This window comes from Diadema antillarum, unplaced genomic scaffold (assembly GCF_040938485.1).
Source record: "Diadema antillarum isolate AM-2024a unplaced genomic scaffold, OU_Dant_1.0 seq00000837_RagTag, whole genome shotgun sequence".
Classification (NCBI taxonomy): Eukaryota; Metazoa; Echinodermata; class Echinoidea; order Diadematoida; family Diadematidae; genus Diadema; species Diadema antillarum.
In genome coordinates this window covers 313149-332461 of record NW_027271713.1, presented here as the reverse complement: position 1 = coordinate 332461, position 19313 = coordinate 313149, and the positions used below count along the sequence as shown (strand labels likewise).

At 37.5% G+C, this 19313-nt stretch overlaps 1 protein-coding gene across 9 annotated transcripts in view; it reads left to right on the top strand.

Annotated features, from left to right (window-relative positions):
- Positions 1 to 19313, top strand: part of LOC139740142 (voltage-dependent calcium channel type A subunit alpha-1-like) — a 280936-nt gene that overhangs the window by 233290 nt on the left and 28333 nt on the right. For all 9 annotated transcript variants that reach the window (XM_071650722.1, XM_071650727.1, XM_071650721.1 and 6 more), the window contains 2 exons: positions 9688 to 9944; positions 17589 to 17673. In XM_071650722.1, coding sequence (XP_071506823.1) covers positions 9688 to 9944; positions 17589 to 17673 — 342 coding nt within the window. The remainder of the gene's footprint in view (positions 1 to 9687; positions 9945 to 17588; positions 17674 to 19313) is intronic.

The following is a 19313-nucleotide window of genomic DNA, read 5'->3' as shown; positions in this document are numbered from 1 at the left end:
TTTTTCCTCTCCATTTTCCTCCCAACCCTCTTACCTCTCTCTTCATCTTATCTCAATCTGTCTTAAAAAAAAAAAAATCTTGGCGCGTTCTGTGTTCAGTCTTTGAGTCCGCGACTGTCACTGTCGCACAGTCCTCGACCGTCGCTTACCCCACGAGGTTCAGTGAGTACGAGTCCACTCCTGAATCGACACCAGTACTTGTTTCAGGGCATGTTCGGCTCGCGGTCGGCACGTAACCGCGAGCGGTACGAGTACCAGCGACAGCGCTACTCGTCGGTCGTGGGCGCGAGGCCTGTGTCACCCCTTCTTCAGAGGCGCAAGGGGTTCGCGGACCCTGGGGGCCAGAGGTTGAGTGATGCTGGGGAGTTTGTACCAGACCATTGCCGTCTCGGCCGCCAAGGAGTTTCAGCAAAAATCGTAGCTTCTTTCACCCTAAGGACTTTCTCTATCAGACTAGACAGCCATATGCTGTTTCTCTCAATATCTGTCTATGTGTCTCTTTGTCTGTTTGTATGTTTGTCTGTGGGTCTGTCTGTCTATATGCCTCTCTATCAGTCTCTACACTCTCCCTCTCCAACCATCTATCCATCCATCCATCAGTTAACCTGACTCCTTTTTCATCTTTCATTGACTAACATCTTTTTCATTCTCTCTATCCTATACATTGGTCACATCATTTTAATAGCAGGAAGTAGGAAGGGTTGCCTGTCCACCAACTTCTCTCTTGGGTCAGTGGTCCCTCTCAAAGTTTTCTTGGTTTCTATATATCCTTGTCGTGAAAAGTATCTATTGTTTCTTATTCTTGATTTGATTAATAAGGATTTTTCCACATTTAGGGGTTATTCTTCCATCCGGTTCTTTAAAAGCATTCCATTTCTAGCAATGTTCATGGTGTGTCAGTCCCCATATTCTTTCTTTTCCATGCTGTAGGTATGTGGTTTCCTTTCAAATAACAACCATTGCCTTTCTTTTCTAGTTTTTTTCTCCTCTTCAAGGTCAAAAAGTGACTTCCTTAGAGGAAAACTATTAAAGTAACTTCATGGTGATGCATCGTCATCTACGCTCTGCAGGAGCAATGTTGATACTCGTTCATTTTATCCCTCAATATCACCCATTCCTTCATCGCTACGATAACCCAGCCTTTGGGATTCATGGTCAGTTTCATGGATACTGATCCAAATTTCTTTCTCTTTTTTTGGCATTATTCTCTGGCATTGTGAGAAACATTTACATTGCACTATTCATGAAAGTTGTCAGCCCTGACAAGTTTTCAAGCAGTCTCTGACAATTTCAGTAAAAATCCCTGGTTTTGATTGACTGAGAAGCTCTGGTCACTGACTGTTACTATGGTGATTGTCAGAGACTGACAACTTGTCAGGGCTGTAAAATTTCAAGAAATGGTGCCCAGATATTATCTATTACATAATCGCATCATGAATATGATTTGAGTTCAATTGAAGACACAGTGTGGAACACTCCATGGACTTCTGATTGTTAAATGTGCCTCTCTGATTCTGATGTACCAGAGAGGTAGTTTTACAAAGTTTTTTCAAGGCCATGTCATTGAGAAGTACTGCCTGTAGCGTGTACACTTCCAGTACCATTCCGAATTTGCTTCCATTCCTGTTCAAGATTCCTGTATGATATTTATAGCATCAAAGACATTCAGCCTTGCTCATATTTCAGCTCATTGTTGCTCTATATGTTTTTACATTCAGATACTGTATATCTCACTTCCATTGTTATATATCTGTTCGTGATTTTTCCCCACTTTTGGGATAGAATCTTGCCATGAAGAGGCTGATAGTGCTTCAACAGCGATGCTTGGCACAGTGTTTGCTTTGAGTTATTGTTTTATTCAGTATGATTTAAACAGAACACTGTTTACCTGGACTATTAGACACTTGATTATTTTTGTTATTGTGCAGTGCTTGCCACTTAATTGGGAGGAGTTGAGAGACAAGTTTTTCTCCCGTTTAAGCGGTGCTCCTGCTTTAAGCGGTGGCTAGTAGTGGGCCCATGCAAACCACACAACATGAAGCTCAGTATGTGGGCATTACACTAAAGCATGCACAGTTATTAAACCCACTGGTTACCACAGTAACAAGTAAGTATGAAACAGTAAGTGGTGGAAATAGCATATGAAAAGTTTTTTTCATCAAGTTTTGTTGCACCTAAGCGGGTTCCTGCCAAAGCAGTTCCCAGTTAATGGGTGAGCACTGTATTTTCATTATTTGTAAAACATATGAAGGGTTTAGATAAACACCTAAACCTCATTTAACTATGCATTCTTCGTTCATCAGTTACTTATGCCTTTATCAGAACAGAATATTACTTGAATAACTATGTATCATACTTTTAATCAAGAGTTGTGGGAATGTTTAGTTTGAGGTTCATTCAGAATGTGTAATTTAAGGTCTATGGAAATTTTCTATATATCTCAGTGTCCTTGTAGTATGTGTATAGTACTGAATTTCCTCAAACTAAGATGTTTGCAATGATTGCGATGTATATCTATGGGTTCAGTTTGTAAATAACAAAACTATATTTCTATGATATTGCTTGGTTTTGGATTATTCAACTCATGAGTGTTCAAAGAAAATTGAGATTATATTTTATTGCATGTATTATCACTTTACCTCGTATGTAATGCAGCTGCTATTGGCAGAGTGTGTTTATTATTAGTAATGGCACACACACAAAAATACATAATGAATGTCTAATGTACATGCATTAAGCCATTCAATTTTATAGAGAGAGAGATAGAAATTTTATTTACTGATTGGATGCTAAATTCTAACTTATGAATAGATGTATGCTCTTCTAGTACAGAAGCCTTTTCCTTGAGAAGAAAAAAGTGAAACTGGACTGACAGTGCTCAAAATTGTTATACTTCAGGATATTTTTAGAGGTATTAATGATTAGTGCATATGCAAATGATATTCAAACTATGAAGTAAACTTTGATCTTGCAATTTCTAAGCTTTGCCTTGTATCCAACTGTAATTACCTCTTCTCATAGTCTTTACACCAGCATAGAACTATGTAGGATAGTACAAAATTTCAAGTCTGTAGAAAGCTCTTGTATTTCTCAATGCTACATTTACAAGAATTATAAGTATCAGAGTCTAGTTGTCAAAGACCCTGTTTTATGAAGAGTTATGATTGATTATATGGTTGATTTCTATCATAAGTATATGGCAGCCTGTGTGGTAAGGGAATTTATAAATGATTATATCTTTTGATAAAATGGGGCCAAAGTGTGTAATACTTCAAATAGTTTTTCAAATTGTTGTAATCTATATGAGCAAGTGGTACAGAAAGAAAAAGTAATATTTTACTCCAGGTTTTTGTCAAGCATTGATTTTTTTTATTATCCATTACTCAGTTTGTAGTTACTTAGTTGACATTTGCTTCATGTAAGATGAAATCAACACATTATATTTACAGCAGATTTTCCAGCTCTTCCCCATTTGTCACCTATTGAATGCATTTGTTGATATGATAATCTTGTATAAAGAGATTAGATTGGTACTTCATTTGGTATCTTGTGATGAAGAGATTAGATCAGTACTTTTTCAAGGGTTTTCATTGCCAACCACATGAAATCATATATATATAGATTTTGAATATCCTGTTTCTCTGTTTTCAAATATATTTTCCTGTATTACCTGTGATTTTTAAATATTCTCAGACTTTCATGCATCAATGTAGATTCTTTCTTACATGGAAAGATTCAATATACATGTTTGATTTCTGTCATATGTTGGAGTATTTGTATACTTTCAAGTCATACAAATATATATATATATATATATATATATATATATATATATATATATATATATATATATATACAAATATATATAGTTAGGTATATACAGGGTGGTCCACGAGGGGTTTTAGCATGTCGCTGCAACATGCTAAAATTCTTGTGCAACATCCTCAAAAAGCCAGCAACATGCTATGCAACATCCTCAAGAATTTGTAACAAGCTCAAAGTAAAAGTATTCAAAGATGTGCAAAACATGTGCATAACATAAGAAACGTCAAACTACCTGGTACTTAGATATTTGTGTGCAAAACATGAGAGAGAACATTGAATGTAAGCAGCACAAAGAGAGATAAGCAGCAAAATATTGCATACTACGTACTCATTGTGTGCGCTCCGCGCATATTCAATCTCTGCAATATTCTCAGATTCTGAGCTTGCAACATGCTCAAATTTCAAGTTGTGGACCACCCTGGATATATATTTATATATACAAATATATGAAGATATAAAACTGACTTGAGAATGTACAGGAGAGGTGAAGTTGAACCAAAAAAAAAAAATCATTATTATCTTCATGTAGCAGGGAATTCAAATTAATGTCATAGCTATCACAGTATATAAATTACAATACACATAATATCGTTTTCTTTTCCATTTTTTATTATATTTTATCAACTGGTATGATATTGATATCTTCCAATATACCTTTGGTATGGCCGTCTTCAAAGATGATAATATTGTAATGATGGCATTATATTTCAGATAATAAAACTGCGGGTAAATGACTCATGTTGGTTGTGTGCTTCCTGTGTGCAGACATTCTGAAGCCTTTGTGGAGTGAGCTCAATGTCCATTCATGTTCTTTCAAGGTTAATTGTTTCTACATTATTTCATTAAGTGATAAAAGTTATGATGATTTAATTCCTATGACAATCCTCATCATGTTGTGTTTCTGTCTCTTTAGGAAAACAACTGAGTAGATGGTATAATTTTTGAAAGACCATATCTTATTTGGGTACTTTTCTAGCATGCCTTTCTTTTTGTGGATCCATTTGAAAATGTAATTTGGTGACATGGAGCCAAACTGATATTCCATGTCCGTGGACAGGATACACATTGTGCAGGAAAAATCTTCAGGTAAGGCAAGTGCTGGTAAGACCTCTGAAAAAACTTTGAAGTTTTCATGGTAATCCTACAAGAGGAGGAATGTTCAGAATTTGAAATTGTCATGAAGGGTGCCAGTTTAACCCGTTGAGGACGAGTCTCGAGTATACTCGGACAAATGTCTGTGGGAAATGTGTATTATAGCAAAATCAGTCCATCCTCAACGGGTTAAACACGATGTAGAAAGAGTAGATGCGCATAGAGATAGAAGGAGAGAGAGGGATGAGGAGTGAGAGAAGGAAGGATAGAGGAATAACATTGGAATATATCAAAATATGTTTCTCTGAGAGTATATAAACTGAAGCTTCTTTGTGTCGTGTCCACGAAGGCCTGAATTTCATTTGTTTTAACACTTCAGCAATAAACTGAAGATCTAGTGTGTATGTGTGCATGGTGAATGTCACATAAATGTCAAAACTGCATTAGAAAAACAGTGAAGATGAGAGGATTACCGAAATGCCTGTCTTTTGTTCTCTGTGTGCCACTGCTGTTGATGTGGATTTGATGTTTCTGTGACCTTTCACCTTTCTGTTTAACTGTTCAATAAAATGTGAACGCTACAATTAAATGAACAAGACATTCTCCAGTTCTACCACACATATTCATTACGCATTCCAATTACATCAACACACACACACACACACTCACACAAACACACACACAATTACTCCTCAGACCAAATTAACCATGCCCAATATCAAGTTAGTATCAATTTGACATTTTCTTGTTACCCTCTTCTGCATTAGGTAAAGTTATGGATTTTCCTGTCTTTACAGTTCATAGTATTATGCATATGATTTAAGTTGACTTTGTTTTGCTGGAACAAAGTTTCTTGTATATGTATATATATTTTTTTCTATTCATTTAAAGATGATATATAAGAGGTCATTGTGATCCATGCAATTAAATTTGTTTGCAAATGATATGTACAGAATATTATTTTTTTTATTTGAGATTATGTATCCATACTCGTGCCTTATACATCTTGAAAAGATTTGTCGTTTCATTGGCCAAGCATACTACAATGCTCCACTTTTTATCAAGTCTATGAAAGAAAGGGCTAAACATAATTATAAAGATCATTAAGCCCTGTTTTGAGTAGAATAAAGTTATGTTTGCTATTATTTTACTCTATATCAAATTTTGACTGTGCTAACATTAGTAAAACCCAGCTCTGATTGTTCAATCATTTGGTTTCAGGATATCTACGATATGTATTATGTGATATCAGCCATTACCGGATCACAGAGTGCATTGTGCACCCATCACCAAAATGCTTTTACATATGCACAAGTTTTTGGCATTGAGTAGGTCTTGTTTTGCATGTTTTCAAATCTCCTACCTTCAATGAAGACAGTCACAGTACTTGTCACTGTAGTTTCAATTTCACAATAATGACAAAAATTTATGCGAGTATAATAAACGAAATTTATCTGGGTTTAGCTGATTTTACCACAGTCACAGAGATTTGCTATATAATCCAGAATATTTAATGGATGTGAACTGGTACTCTGGTATAGTTTAGATATACTTATTTTCTGTGAATTCATGTGTGTTCATTGATCTGCTTCTGAAAATCCATACTAGCCATTCATATCATACTTCATACGTTCCTTCTTTGAATAGTTCTATACATACCAAATTTCATGTTCATGTCCGGTTTAGGTGGTTTCAAACATTTTTCCTCTGTGTCACATGATTGATCCATATCATAATTTTTTACTGTTCATTTACCCATCGTTTTTGTAAATCAGCAGGCAAATTATTTATCATATACAAGCTATGTTGAAATAGTCATATTCCTGTAATTTTGTTCAAATATTATCTGTCAATGTCTTTCAGTATCTCTTGACATGTGCGAGCATACAGTTTTATTTCTTCAAAAAGAGACAGTTTATTGATTCATGTCAAAAAGTTCCAATATTTTATGAATATCCCTCTCTGTGCTTGCAAATTGCCTTTCTAACAATCCTTCATTTGCTGTATATGGCATTGGCTAATTATTTCTCACCCAGATCTACAGTCCACACCTGTTGAATGATACACACCCTCTGAAATTTGCCCCGTACCCACACGCTTTTCCTTGCCAAAATTAATGTTTTGTGTGTAAATTCTTTTATGCAAAACAGTGACAAAATGCATGAGATTTGAAGAGTTTGTTTAAAAAAAAAAAGAAATACCCCACACTTTGACACCAAGAGAGAATTTTTTCCATGGCATGCTCACTTTGCATTCCACTTGGCACATGACTTTGTTGGGGTTTTTTTTTTGCGCATTGATTCATGTCACATTCCACATTCATTGTTTTCTTGTTTTGATCACAACTTTTTTTACCAATGGTTTTATTATTATTATTATTATTTTGTTGTTGTTGTTTTTTGTTTCCCCTTTTTTTCGTCCTGTTATTCTTGGGGGAAAAAATGCATTTCTTCACACCACCCGATATCTTCATCGTCTTCCCTAAATAGTTCATACTGGCAGCGCAAAAGGTAAAGAGGAGTAATCTGTGCTTGCTGGTCACTTTGCTGACCACTCGCTTGAAAGCACTGCTTGCTGTTACTTTTTATTTTCACCTATTCTTTGCATGTGCTTCTTTTTTCTTTTTTCTTTTCTTTTTTTAAATTCTGCCTTGAGACTTAATTTTCATTTCCCCTTGTTTTCCATAATATGTCTCTGCACTTCTGGCTCTGTCCACATTTTTTTTTTCCTTCTTTCTGGTTTGTTTTCTCTTGCAGTGTGAAGACAGTCTTCTTGCATTCTATGACAGTATCACTGTGTAGCATTTATGAATTATGATCTCTTTGTTCTTTCGATACCAATAGTCATCGTAGTTGACTCTCCGTTATATTTTTCTCCGAGTAGGACTGATTTGCCTCGATCTCACCGTTTTTCTCTCAAACATTCTTCCCTGTCACTGGATCACTCTATCCAAGTTTCAGAGACATACAAAGATATAATGATGTGTATGCTATCACCATTTCTATTTCATCTCATGTGTATGATCGCATATTTCGATAGTAGTTCTATGTATCTTTGTTCCTAGACAATAGACCAATTTGAGGCACATTCGCTATATTGAAATCCATGGTATCATGCTTTTTACCAGCTATGCATTGATTAATTGTTTTTTTGTTTATTCTTTACAGTGGTGTTTAGTTTACACCAAATTATTATAGAACAAAAACAGCAGTCCCCCCCCCCCCAAAAAAAAAAAAGAAAAGAAATGTTCATCAATTATATGAAGGATACCATGAATATGCCATCAATTTGTATGAATCTTGCGCACTTTCATACAACCATAGAAATTTTACCCATCATGGGTTAAGAGTTTCTTCACTTTTCTGTGACTTGTAGAAGAGCAACAGTCTTGTCGAGTTCCTCGTCTGCAGTAGTTGCATAAGTTTGCTCAGGAGGGCCTTGAAAACATTTTGACTATACCACTGTTCCTCTACACTGTACAAAAAATACAATATTTCTCTTCTTTTATAAATCTCCATTATCGTAGATCATGCTTGCATTCACATTTCCAAATCAGATTGTATGAGAGAAGAGTATTTTAGTATAATCATTTGGCAGCATGCTATGCAAAAAAAAAAATTATTTCCCCAGTTAGCATTTTAATAACTGACAATTCTAAATTCTGTACGAATTTCTTGTAATATTGTTCTCGCCCATCAAGCAAATACAAGGAGTTTCAAGTAAAAAACATATTATAAATGTATATATTTTGCTACATACCTCATGATCTTCAGCAAGTCATTCATCGAATGTATGCAGTGCTCACAAACTTCTATCACAAAGGGATTAATATTCATTGTGCCGTGAAAATTTTCTTATCTGCTGTTTCAACAAAGACAAGTCATTGTTGTTGTTTTTTATTAAACCTGTCAACGTATGCTAATTAGAGGTTTATCAGTGAATGTAGAAGCTTATTTGTGTCAATGTCACTTACTACAAGTGGAATCTTTAAGCTTTTGTGCTGTAGTCGATATATTTATTCATAGAATGCATAGAAAATGTGTAAAGATAGAAAGCTTCTTTTCTGATATTATGATCTCTTTGTAGATGATAGTGACTTACTTAATTAATTTCTGTCTGTGTTCTGAAAAAATTCTTTGTTTTTGTAGATAGTGATACATTTATTTTACTAGAAAGTGATACAATATTAAATTATTTAGCATGGGATATATGTATCAGCCATTTATAGTTTGCATTAAAGTATAGTAATGCAATCAGCTAGCTTGGATTTATTCCAGTTGTTTAATCAAGATTATCAATATGAATATTACTTACCAATTGGAACTTTTACCACATCAATTTTTCTTGCGCTACATTTGTTAAATACAGTAGGATTTTATGTCAGTATCAACAAAGTGTGCTAAAGAAAGCAAAACAGCCAAACCAAAAGGAAATTTGGATTGAATTGAAGTTAGTTTTGACTGAAGATATGCAGATTAACATCTTTCATACCGTCATACTTCTGGAAAACTGTCTGTACTGGTGACATGGTTATGAAAGTGGCAGTTCTAACAAATTCATCTGTTTAATTAACATTGAAAGCTAAATTGATAACAATCTTCCATGGTAATTGATGTGACATATGTACATTGGTGTAGGGTTATCATCAATAGCACTGGTGTCTTTCAAATGCAACTCCAGCTCATTACTTTCTGATAACTTCATCCTCCTTCTACCATCTTCAACATTCTCCCCCGCCCCTTCCAACACGTTTTTTTCCCCCCCTTATAGCGCCCCTGCCTGTTCCAGAGGTTGGTGGGTGCCGTACGCCGGGGCAGCTCTGAGAATCTGGCGGGTGAGAGCGAGGGGACACCCGACGGTGGCAGCAGCAGCATCAAGGAGGAGAAGACCCCGCCCCCGCCCGCCCACAAGGAGAAAGAGCGAGATCGGACCCGCCCCGGCAAAGTGGGCACCACCCTCCCCAGGATAGACAGTTCTGGCTCCGAGGGCCTGACCGCTGAGCTGCCCAGCAAACAAGCCTCGCCCAAGTGAGTATGAGTAACCCTGGAAACCCATACCTGGGCTGATGCAACTGTGGGGGGGGGGGGGGGGGCTTTTTTATTACATAATACATAAGAATACATGGGACCCCCACTTTTTCTTTACCTCGGAAGTGGCACCAGAAAGTGTGGTTCAGGCATTTTTCTTTTTTTCTTTGAAGGCGCTTAACCCGGAAGTTGTACCAAAAATTTACCGCTGAATTCCTTTCTTCTTCTTCTTCTTCTTCTTTTTTTTTTTTTTTTTGCCTGTTGGCTGATGAAACCCAGAAGTGACAGCAGAAATGTGCGGGTAAGGCTTGCTTTTTTTTTTTTTTTTCGCTTGTTAGCTGATGAAACCCAGAAGTGACAGCAGAAATGTGAACTTGGGCCCCCCCCCCCCCAAACTTTTAAAAATGTGGCGGTGGCTGTGCCTATACAGGCACGCAAACCCTTAATGTTATGCAAATTCTGGAAAAAATGATGAGGTCCTGTATACATCTCATATATTTTGTGAGTATGATATTATTTTGCGTACCCGGAATAGCAAGACATTCACTTACGTGGTTGCAATGGAGAATCACTATGTTGGAGTGAGGAATAAACGTTATCCCTTTTCAGAACAAAAGTTAGTGATTTCCCAATTTTGTGATGATATGTAGCATATTTGTGTTACAAGAGGTACTTTTTTGTAAAGTTTTTAAGTATCAGTCTAGTCACTAAATCGGTAAACATAAAATAAAAACAAGAACGTTCTGCTGTACTAGCACTTGATGAGTGAACACTCATGTATTTTAAAACATGTATTTTACAAGTGCAGAATTTATCCTACAGTATCTAGAAATGCTTTCAATGGCAAGCTTAACCGGTCCCGGTGAGGACTAGTCCTGGACTAGTCCTGAGTATACTCGGGCAATTGTCTATGGGAAATGCGTGTTGGAGCAAAGTCAGCCTGTCCTCAACAAGTTACCTAGAAAAGAAAGAGGAGAAAATATATCAATTTCACTGTTGCAAAACTGGTGGCAATTCCTCATAAGAGTCTCATTGCCAATTACTACACCCACTCAATTGCAACTGCAGTACTTGCACTTGCAAATGTAACGGTGCCACCTACTGTTGGAGGCGAGCCACAAACAAGAACTGCTATGCTGCCCTCTATTGCTGAACATCTGCACATAGACTTGTGGTGGTATGACAAAAGAGAGCCTTTCTTTGCCCCAATTTGGTTGCCCCTTGCCTCTCCGAAGGAGAAACCCTTTTGTTTATGTGATTCTTTCCTGGACTTATTTACTTCTTTCCTGAGCCCTACTTACATCGGAGCATAATTGCTGCAACTTTTCCAAAGGAAAGCGTACCTACTGTGACAGCAAATTTTGTTAGCTGCAATCACCATAGCAGCAACCTATGATTCTTTGTGGAATATCTCATTGTTGCCAGGCAACAATGTTTACAGTCTGCAACCATGGCAAGTTTTTGATGGAACAGAACCAAAATATGAAAACAACAGCAGCATCCAGTCCTTGAGTCCACCCTTCACCCCCCCCCCCCCCCCCTCAGGCCCATGATATCTTTCCTATTTGATTTGATTTTTCATCAGTATTGCGTATTAGCAGACTTCTTTGGGTAGTGCATGTAAGTTCACTTTCAGATAACTCACAGTCCCTGTCATTATCAGTACGACCAATCATGTTCTCCTGTGATTTCATTTTAAACCCAAATTCAATCTGAAGTGATGAATAAATGTAAGGTGAAATAATTTATATGGTATTTTACATTGCAAACTAAGCCAAATTGAACTTACAGCTACCAAACATCAGGCTAAAATGGGGCGCATCCACAACCTTTTCAAGTTAACTTTTTTTTTTACCTGGTGTTCTTTTTCTTTCTTTCTTTCTTTTTTTTTTTTGGGGGGGGTGATATTTTTGATCAGCCTCTATGGGTCAGGGGAAGATATGACTTTATTGTTGCCATGGAAACAGCAATAACACAATGTCCTAACTGGTGGCCCATGTGAAGTAGATTTTTTCCTTTTCTTTAACTGGGGGAGAATTGCCTCAAGTAAAAGCATTTCTTATATCAGACATGCTTGTAGAGTATATGCGGCTCCCCATGAAAGAGTCAATGATTTGCGATCTGTTTATTGAGGAATTTTCAGATTGTGTCATGATTTATCCTCTCGGGGTGAGACAGGGCATCGTCCGAAATGACGCTAATGCAAATAAAAAATCCATATTCTCTCCCCATGTCACTTTGATTTCCACTGGGGAAGTGGTGTGATGCATTCGATGTTCCAAGTTTGTTTTTTGCGCAAAAGAAAAACTTGCCCGTGACAGGGCTGTAAACGATGTTCACATTTTCAAGCATCAAGAGCTCAAATTACATGGAGACCAGATGTGTATATTGATAATTTCCTGGTTTAAATTCTCCCAATATCTATTTTGGAGGTCATAAAATTGACTGAAGCATCTTCTTATTGGACCAGTGACATTGCTTAGGAATTTTCATCTGTACCACATTTTTTTTTTTTGGTCATTGGTAGGTTTGCCTTAAGTATTTCAGCTTTATCATAATTATTTTTGCCATAATTTTGCTCAAAGTGTTCTAGCTTAACCATTTCTTTCACTTTTTCAGCATTTTCTAAGAGTTTACATGTAGCTTTGTTATATATTTTCACCACAGTTTTGCACACTGTGTTCTAGTTATAACACATCTCTTCGCTGTAGTTTTGTTGAAAGAGTTTTATGAGAAATCCAATGGATCTACTACCAAAAAAAAAATGATACTAATAACAGATTTTGGCGAGATAAAATGATTTGGGAAGAAAGATGCCTATGAAAACAGAGAAAGTGCATGAAGATGTGGAAATGGAGTGCTGATATGTGAATGTCACCGTTAGCTGAAACATTAAGTGAGAAAGGTTATAAGGAGAGGTGACTAGGGGTCATATGGGTCACAAAGATGTAAGGGAGGGGGGGGGGGAGGGTTGCTGGAGATAACTTGAACCCATCCAAGAACTTTCCACTGCAATAACAGTTCAGTGCATACTTGCCAACTAGTAAGATTTTATCAGATTCAGTAAGATTTTTTACGTTAAAAGTAGCAAAATCAGATTTTCTGTCAGAGAAATCAGATTTTTAAAAAATATTTAGATATACCTTTCATGTGTATTTTCTGAAGATATGACCAAAAGTAAGATTTTTAACGTCAGTTTACATATAAAATAAGATTTTTGCAATCCACGAGTAAGATATTTCATCTTGAAATGTTGGCAGGTATGTCAGTGGCTTTGGTGCAGGTCTGCTGCACTGTCATAGGTTGTGCTACTAAGTTTTAGTCCAGCTTTTTGGGCCACTAACCAGATGAAATGAAATTGTCTTGTTATGAGGTGATAGCAATGTACATGGATGAATAGAGGGCTATAAACAAAAAACAGACAAATTAAGAGAACTTCAAATACTTCCTTATCTTATTTTTACTCTGGCCTGGGCAGGAGTCTTAGATTTTCACAGTAAACAATTTTCTCAAAGTCAGACCATTTCAACACCTCATTTTGTGTCTGATCTTGCAGAAACTCTTGATGAGTTGATGCTCTAATTTCCATCACCAATCCCATCACAAATAACGTTGTTTGTTGAGATACTTTCATCACTATAAAACATTTTTCCTTTAAAAGAATCTTCTATCTCTACCCAAGTCATAAAAACCTCTAGGGTTTTTTTTTTGAGAGGGACATCAAATCACATTTAATGATGCCTGCAGAGATGTAGAGTTCCTCTGCTCCTTCACCCCAGATATCTAGGGAAGGAGAGTTATAGCTGTCTTGGGGCTGTTGAGACATATGGGGTCATGCTCCAAACTGGTCCCCCTTCTCCCCTGGGAGGAAATAGGAGAGAATGTTTGTTTAATTTCCAATTCTGTGTGGTACGACAGAAAAGGGAGGTCAGGATTGGGTTGGGTTTTTTGTTGTTTTTTCTTCCTCATCTAAGTTTGATTTATGCGAGTCTGAAACATGGCATGTTGCCTGTGACAGCTCAGTTCCATCAGTTTTATCTTTTTGGCGAGATATTGACAGAAGATGTCCCTTCTGAACATGCATAGCTAGACATGCCAGTGTTTGTTTTACTGACTGTGCTAGAAATTCATTGGAACCCAGAAAGCTTTTTCCTTCTCTTTCGCTTTTGATTTTGCGCTTGATTTGGTTCACCTGTTTGTTTTGCTATGATGGGACTACAAAGAACATGAAATTTGACAATCTAATCCATCAAAACTAAGAGAAATTCTGAGTCATGCAGGAAAGAAGACTGCATATCTGTTAACAAGAGGACAGTTGTTTTAAGCTTTGCTTGCCCTTGATGATAGTGTTAATTGCAATATTATTAGCTCAGTGCTATTATCAGGTAGTATACTTGCAAGAAGTAAGGAAATCCTGCCTGTATTTGAGATGAAAGGTTTCGTTCAGCAGATGCTTGGGTTGTCGTGCTGCGGGGAGGTGATTGATAGCTAGCTGAACATCCAGCCAGGATGACCTAGGCGGCTTCACGTTGAGGACATTGCTAGTGGAAACCACGCCTCATCCTTTTTCCCCCCAGGGAGACACCTGCAACACCTCACCCCACCGATCCCTGCCCCCTCATGATATTCCCCCTCACCCCACTTGTGGGATTCTCCCCATTTCTGTTGCCATAACGATGCTCATATTTTAAATGCTGCATCAACCTCCACACTGCCAATTTAACATGGAAAAATATAGACCTATTCCTTATCTTTCCACAGTATCAGTGCTCCTTCAGAAACCCACTTCTAACTCATCTATTAATTCAAATATTGCAAATCTAGAAATATATTACAGCAGAAATTTGTTTCCCTGGCATTACCTCTGAAGGTAAGGAGGTGAATGGGTGGGGAACCAAGAGTTAAATTTATTTCTTTCCTCTCCTGGAAAGGAAAGATACAGGATGAGAAAAACCAGATCCCCCAGGATGGGACAGAATCTAATTATATCTATTGCACATTTTATCACTGGTCTGTGGCCTTCATTGTGTTCAGTTCTATTTCCTCTGGGTTCGGTGGGGCCTTGTGATAAGCTGTGAATGTGTTTCAGAGTGATAAAATGATTAAATTCAGCGAGCTTTTTTAAGTGTAAGACAACCTTCAGAAACCAGGTATTTCAATTGATGATATCAAGAACTTAATGACTTACTGTTGTTTCCTGCCGTTCATTATCATTGCTTACTCATTGGCTAGAAAGATATGGGGCCTTCTGCCTGAAATTACCTTTTTTTTTAAAGGCATGAATGTGCGATGCTACATTTTGCTTCAGTTTATGAAAGCGTCATTGAGGATGATATGTTGTTACATCAGTGAAAGTAATTTGTTACGGTGAAATAAAGTGGCATTTAAATGAGCGTTCATAAATCATATAGTGAATCATTCTGCCAGGTGAGTTAGTTTGGTTTCTTTTTGGCAAAAATTAGCGATACGATATAAAGAGCATCGGGGAAAAGATTGTGGAATGATGATACTGATATTGATATTGAATTATTGGTGATTATAAACATAACAGAAGTACCATGATGAGTTTAGAATATCACTCCATCTGCAGTGCAGTTTGCAGCGCTTCTATCTTTGGGAATATCATGAGTCAGCTGATGTACGCGAAATCGACAATTCGGGGAAAAATTGCCTCATGTATTGCACATTTGTGCATATTGTCTCCAAGGTTGATAATCACTAAGTTTTCTCTAGAAAGTGATAGACTTATTTCTCATTCCATCAGTGTGGTTCTCGATTATGAAATCGATCACTCGCGAAACTGTCTTGCAAGCCTTCCAATTTGCAAAATATCATACTCATGACATATAAAATTATGATGTTTTCAGTAACTCATGGTGTGTTAAGGAGGAAAATTGGAATGAATGACATGAAAGAGAAAGTGTTCCTGTCACACAAATACCCTTGGTGCACTTAAAGTCTGCCACCTTAATCCTGGCGTGCTTTCATATTTTACGAGCAATCTGAGATGAAGTACAGGAGAAAAATGAAATTTGATTTTAATTTACATTTGAAAAAAAAAAATTGCAGTTGAAACCACCCCCTGTAGGTGGTTTCAGAACCCGATCAGATCGAATTGCCTTTGCCATATTCTGTCTGTTTGAGCATGGTTTGAATTACAGCTGATTGAGACTGCCAAAGGAGGCTTCAGAAATTGACCTTAGCTTAACCAGATGAGAACAAGTCCTGAATATACTCGGGCAGGGGTCTATTGGAAATGTGTGTTGTAGCAAAATCAGCCCGTCCTCAATGGGTTAATAGTAAATGGTCCAGGCATCAGTTGTAAACAAGATGCCTCAGTGTGGCTCAAAGACAGTTGAACAAGATTGGGATTAACAGGATTAAGTAATCAGTTGTAACAAGAAAGGGATTAATAGGATTAGGTAATCAGTTTTTGCAACACAGTTGCCAATCAGTGAAGAAAGCTCTTCAGCTGATTGCCGATTTGCAAACACTGCACAGGAAGGGTTAATGATCATGCTATGAGAAGTTCAATGACAGACAAAGTTTTCAAATGAAAGAGAATGTTCTACTCTTCCTTATGAAGCACTTGAAATTAATGGCTCAATCATAGTCAAAAGATATGACGGCCATAACGATGTGAATGCTGGGAGTTGATAGAGTTAATCTGTTGAAGACAAACTGATTGTGCTATAACATGCATTTCCTGTAGACACCTGCCGGAGTATTGTCGGGACTCATCTTCAGTGGGTTAGGGGGATATCTTTGAGCATGCAGAGGGTTTATAAGCCACAAGTATAATAAGTTTTCTATGTTAGAAAATATATGATGTACATTGTATTTAAGTATTTACAGCCATTTCAACCAACCATGTAAAAAATTTGCGTTTGTGTTTAGCTTTTAGTATGAAGATCAAGGTGACCAATCTCGACTAGCACGTGTGCTAACTTTTGGTTTCCTTCTTAACAACAAATTTGTAGAATTACGCTACATGTATCACTTTTAAATCTCAAATGTTTTCATTTAATCATGTTATTGTAAAGGAGTAATAGATAAGTATTTTTTTTTCATACATGTATGTAAATACAATTGTATAATGATTGAAAATGTACATGTTCAAATGTTGTTGCTAATAAAACTTCAAACTTCAAACTTCAAACTTCAAAAAGAAAGATGAACAAGCACCTGCCTGGGTACCAACAAGACAATGGAGTTGGATTTGGTATAAAGAGTTTCAAGTTTTTCTGGAGTGGAATGACCTTAAATGCACTCAGCAATTTAACAATTCTTGATGATGCCCATGCATGATTTTGCAATTTCAAGGGATAATTTGTCACATGAAGTTTTGGTTTTGATGGAAGTTGAGATATGAAGGGTCATTAACCGCTGCTAAACTCTGTTCCCTTCTGCTCCTTGTCTAACCATGTCAGACTGGCGTGTCAAAGTACAATCATCTTGATCTTCCGCCTTCCTTCATCAGTCCTCATTCTTGGAAAATGAGACGAGACAATGGGAAGGGGTTTGTCATGTCAATTATACCTTCATCTTGGTGCCAATTATCGATTTTCCTAAAAGCTTGGTTTTGGAGAGAGGATTCACGTTGTTTTTGTTTCTTTACATTCTTATTCACCCATCTCTCTGTAGGCAAACGGAGAGATATCAGAGGAGGGGTCGTGACCCAGATCGAGAGCGTCACCAACGCTACAGGGAGACCCCAGATAACACCAGGGTAAGTTCAAGTAGGGTGACACAGCTCTGGTGCCGCCTCTTTGCTCAAAGTTGTACGATGCTTACAAACACTGCTCCCCTCCCGTCTATGTCGGCCTGTCGATACCAGCACCACCAGCATACCTGCATGACGTGAGGCCGATCTGATTTCTTTTGGCTCCTAATTTATATCTTCATCTCATGTTTACATCATCAGGATTTTTTTTCTGGTCCGTTTGCCTGATGATGTGTTGTTGAATGTTCTGCAGAAAGAAGTTGTAGTGATGACGAGTGTCTGTGCAGACCTGAACATGACCGCTTGCTTTGTATGATAACCTCCGTGTCTTTATACCAAGATAATGATGCTCACTAGAAAGTGTATGATTATTTTGTATGAAGGGATGCTTTAGTCCATGTCATGAGTGGCAGTGATGATAATAAAGAATTTCCGTTGACATCTAAACATAGCTATTTTATCTTGAAAACAGACACATATTGCTCCATGCCAGTTATCTCATGTCTGTAAAGTTTGTTTACCAGCATATACATACTTGAGTCTGACAGAAACATATGAGCCCATGCTCCAAGGTTTTGGAATTTCAGTCTTGCGCTGTAAGTTTTTTGTCTGGTTATGGGATGAGAATTTCATAGCCTCCAGGGTAATGTTTTCTCCATAGGCAGGCCATGAACAACAGCAACAATAGCCGAAATGAGATACTGCACTGTGGCTCGTTATTATATGACATTTTCCGGTAAGGTCACAGAGTGACCCAGTTGATGCAGTCGATGAATGGGTGCCTGTGTGTGGTGCCGGTCCTGCAGATTAAGGTACCCAAAGATTGTGACGACTTTGGCCCAGGCACTTCCCATTACCAGACCCCCCACGCATATACCAACTCTAAGCATCATTGATGTACGTTTGATAGGGTACAGCAGGTATCATTATACCTCCATCTCTTCCTCCTCTTTTGCTTCCCTAACATATTCTACCCCCTTCTCCTCCTCTTGCTTTTTGGAGATCTTCTTCTGCTCTCTTCCTCTTTTGCTTCCTGATCTTTCTGTACCTCTGGCCTCATCAGTTCCGTGGCATGCTCCTGTGGCAGTTGCTCCCATGGAATATCTGCACGCTACGCCAAACATAAATTCTACCCACAAACATAACTCTAACCCTAATCATAATCTTCACATCAAATTTAACCTAAAACCCTACACATCCCTAACCCTAACCCAAAGTCCTTGGAGAAAATAAGACCGGAGCAATTGCCGCGGGAGCAAATGTCACCAGCCTCATCATCACTATTCTCTTCTTCTTCTTCTTCTTCTTCTAATCCTTCTCTATCACCATTATCTTCATCATTATTATCTTTTCCTTCTCCTATTCATCTCTCTTTTCTTCCTTTTCCTCCTCTTCATTTTCTCATCATCTTCCACCCATTATTTCACTTTCTGTCTGAATCTCACTGCATATCAAATCATATGAGACTAATTTTACAGGGTAGTTTTGAAGACTTACGGGAACTTTGTGCTGGGTGATGCTGCATGTACGTGAAAGTGCTATGAGTGTCATGGTTTGCCTTTAAATATTCATGATGTATGAACTCGTAAGCCAACAGGACTATGTTTTTTCTGAAGTTAATGAGTTGATGACAATTTTCAAATTTA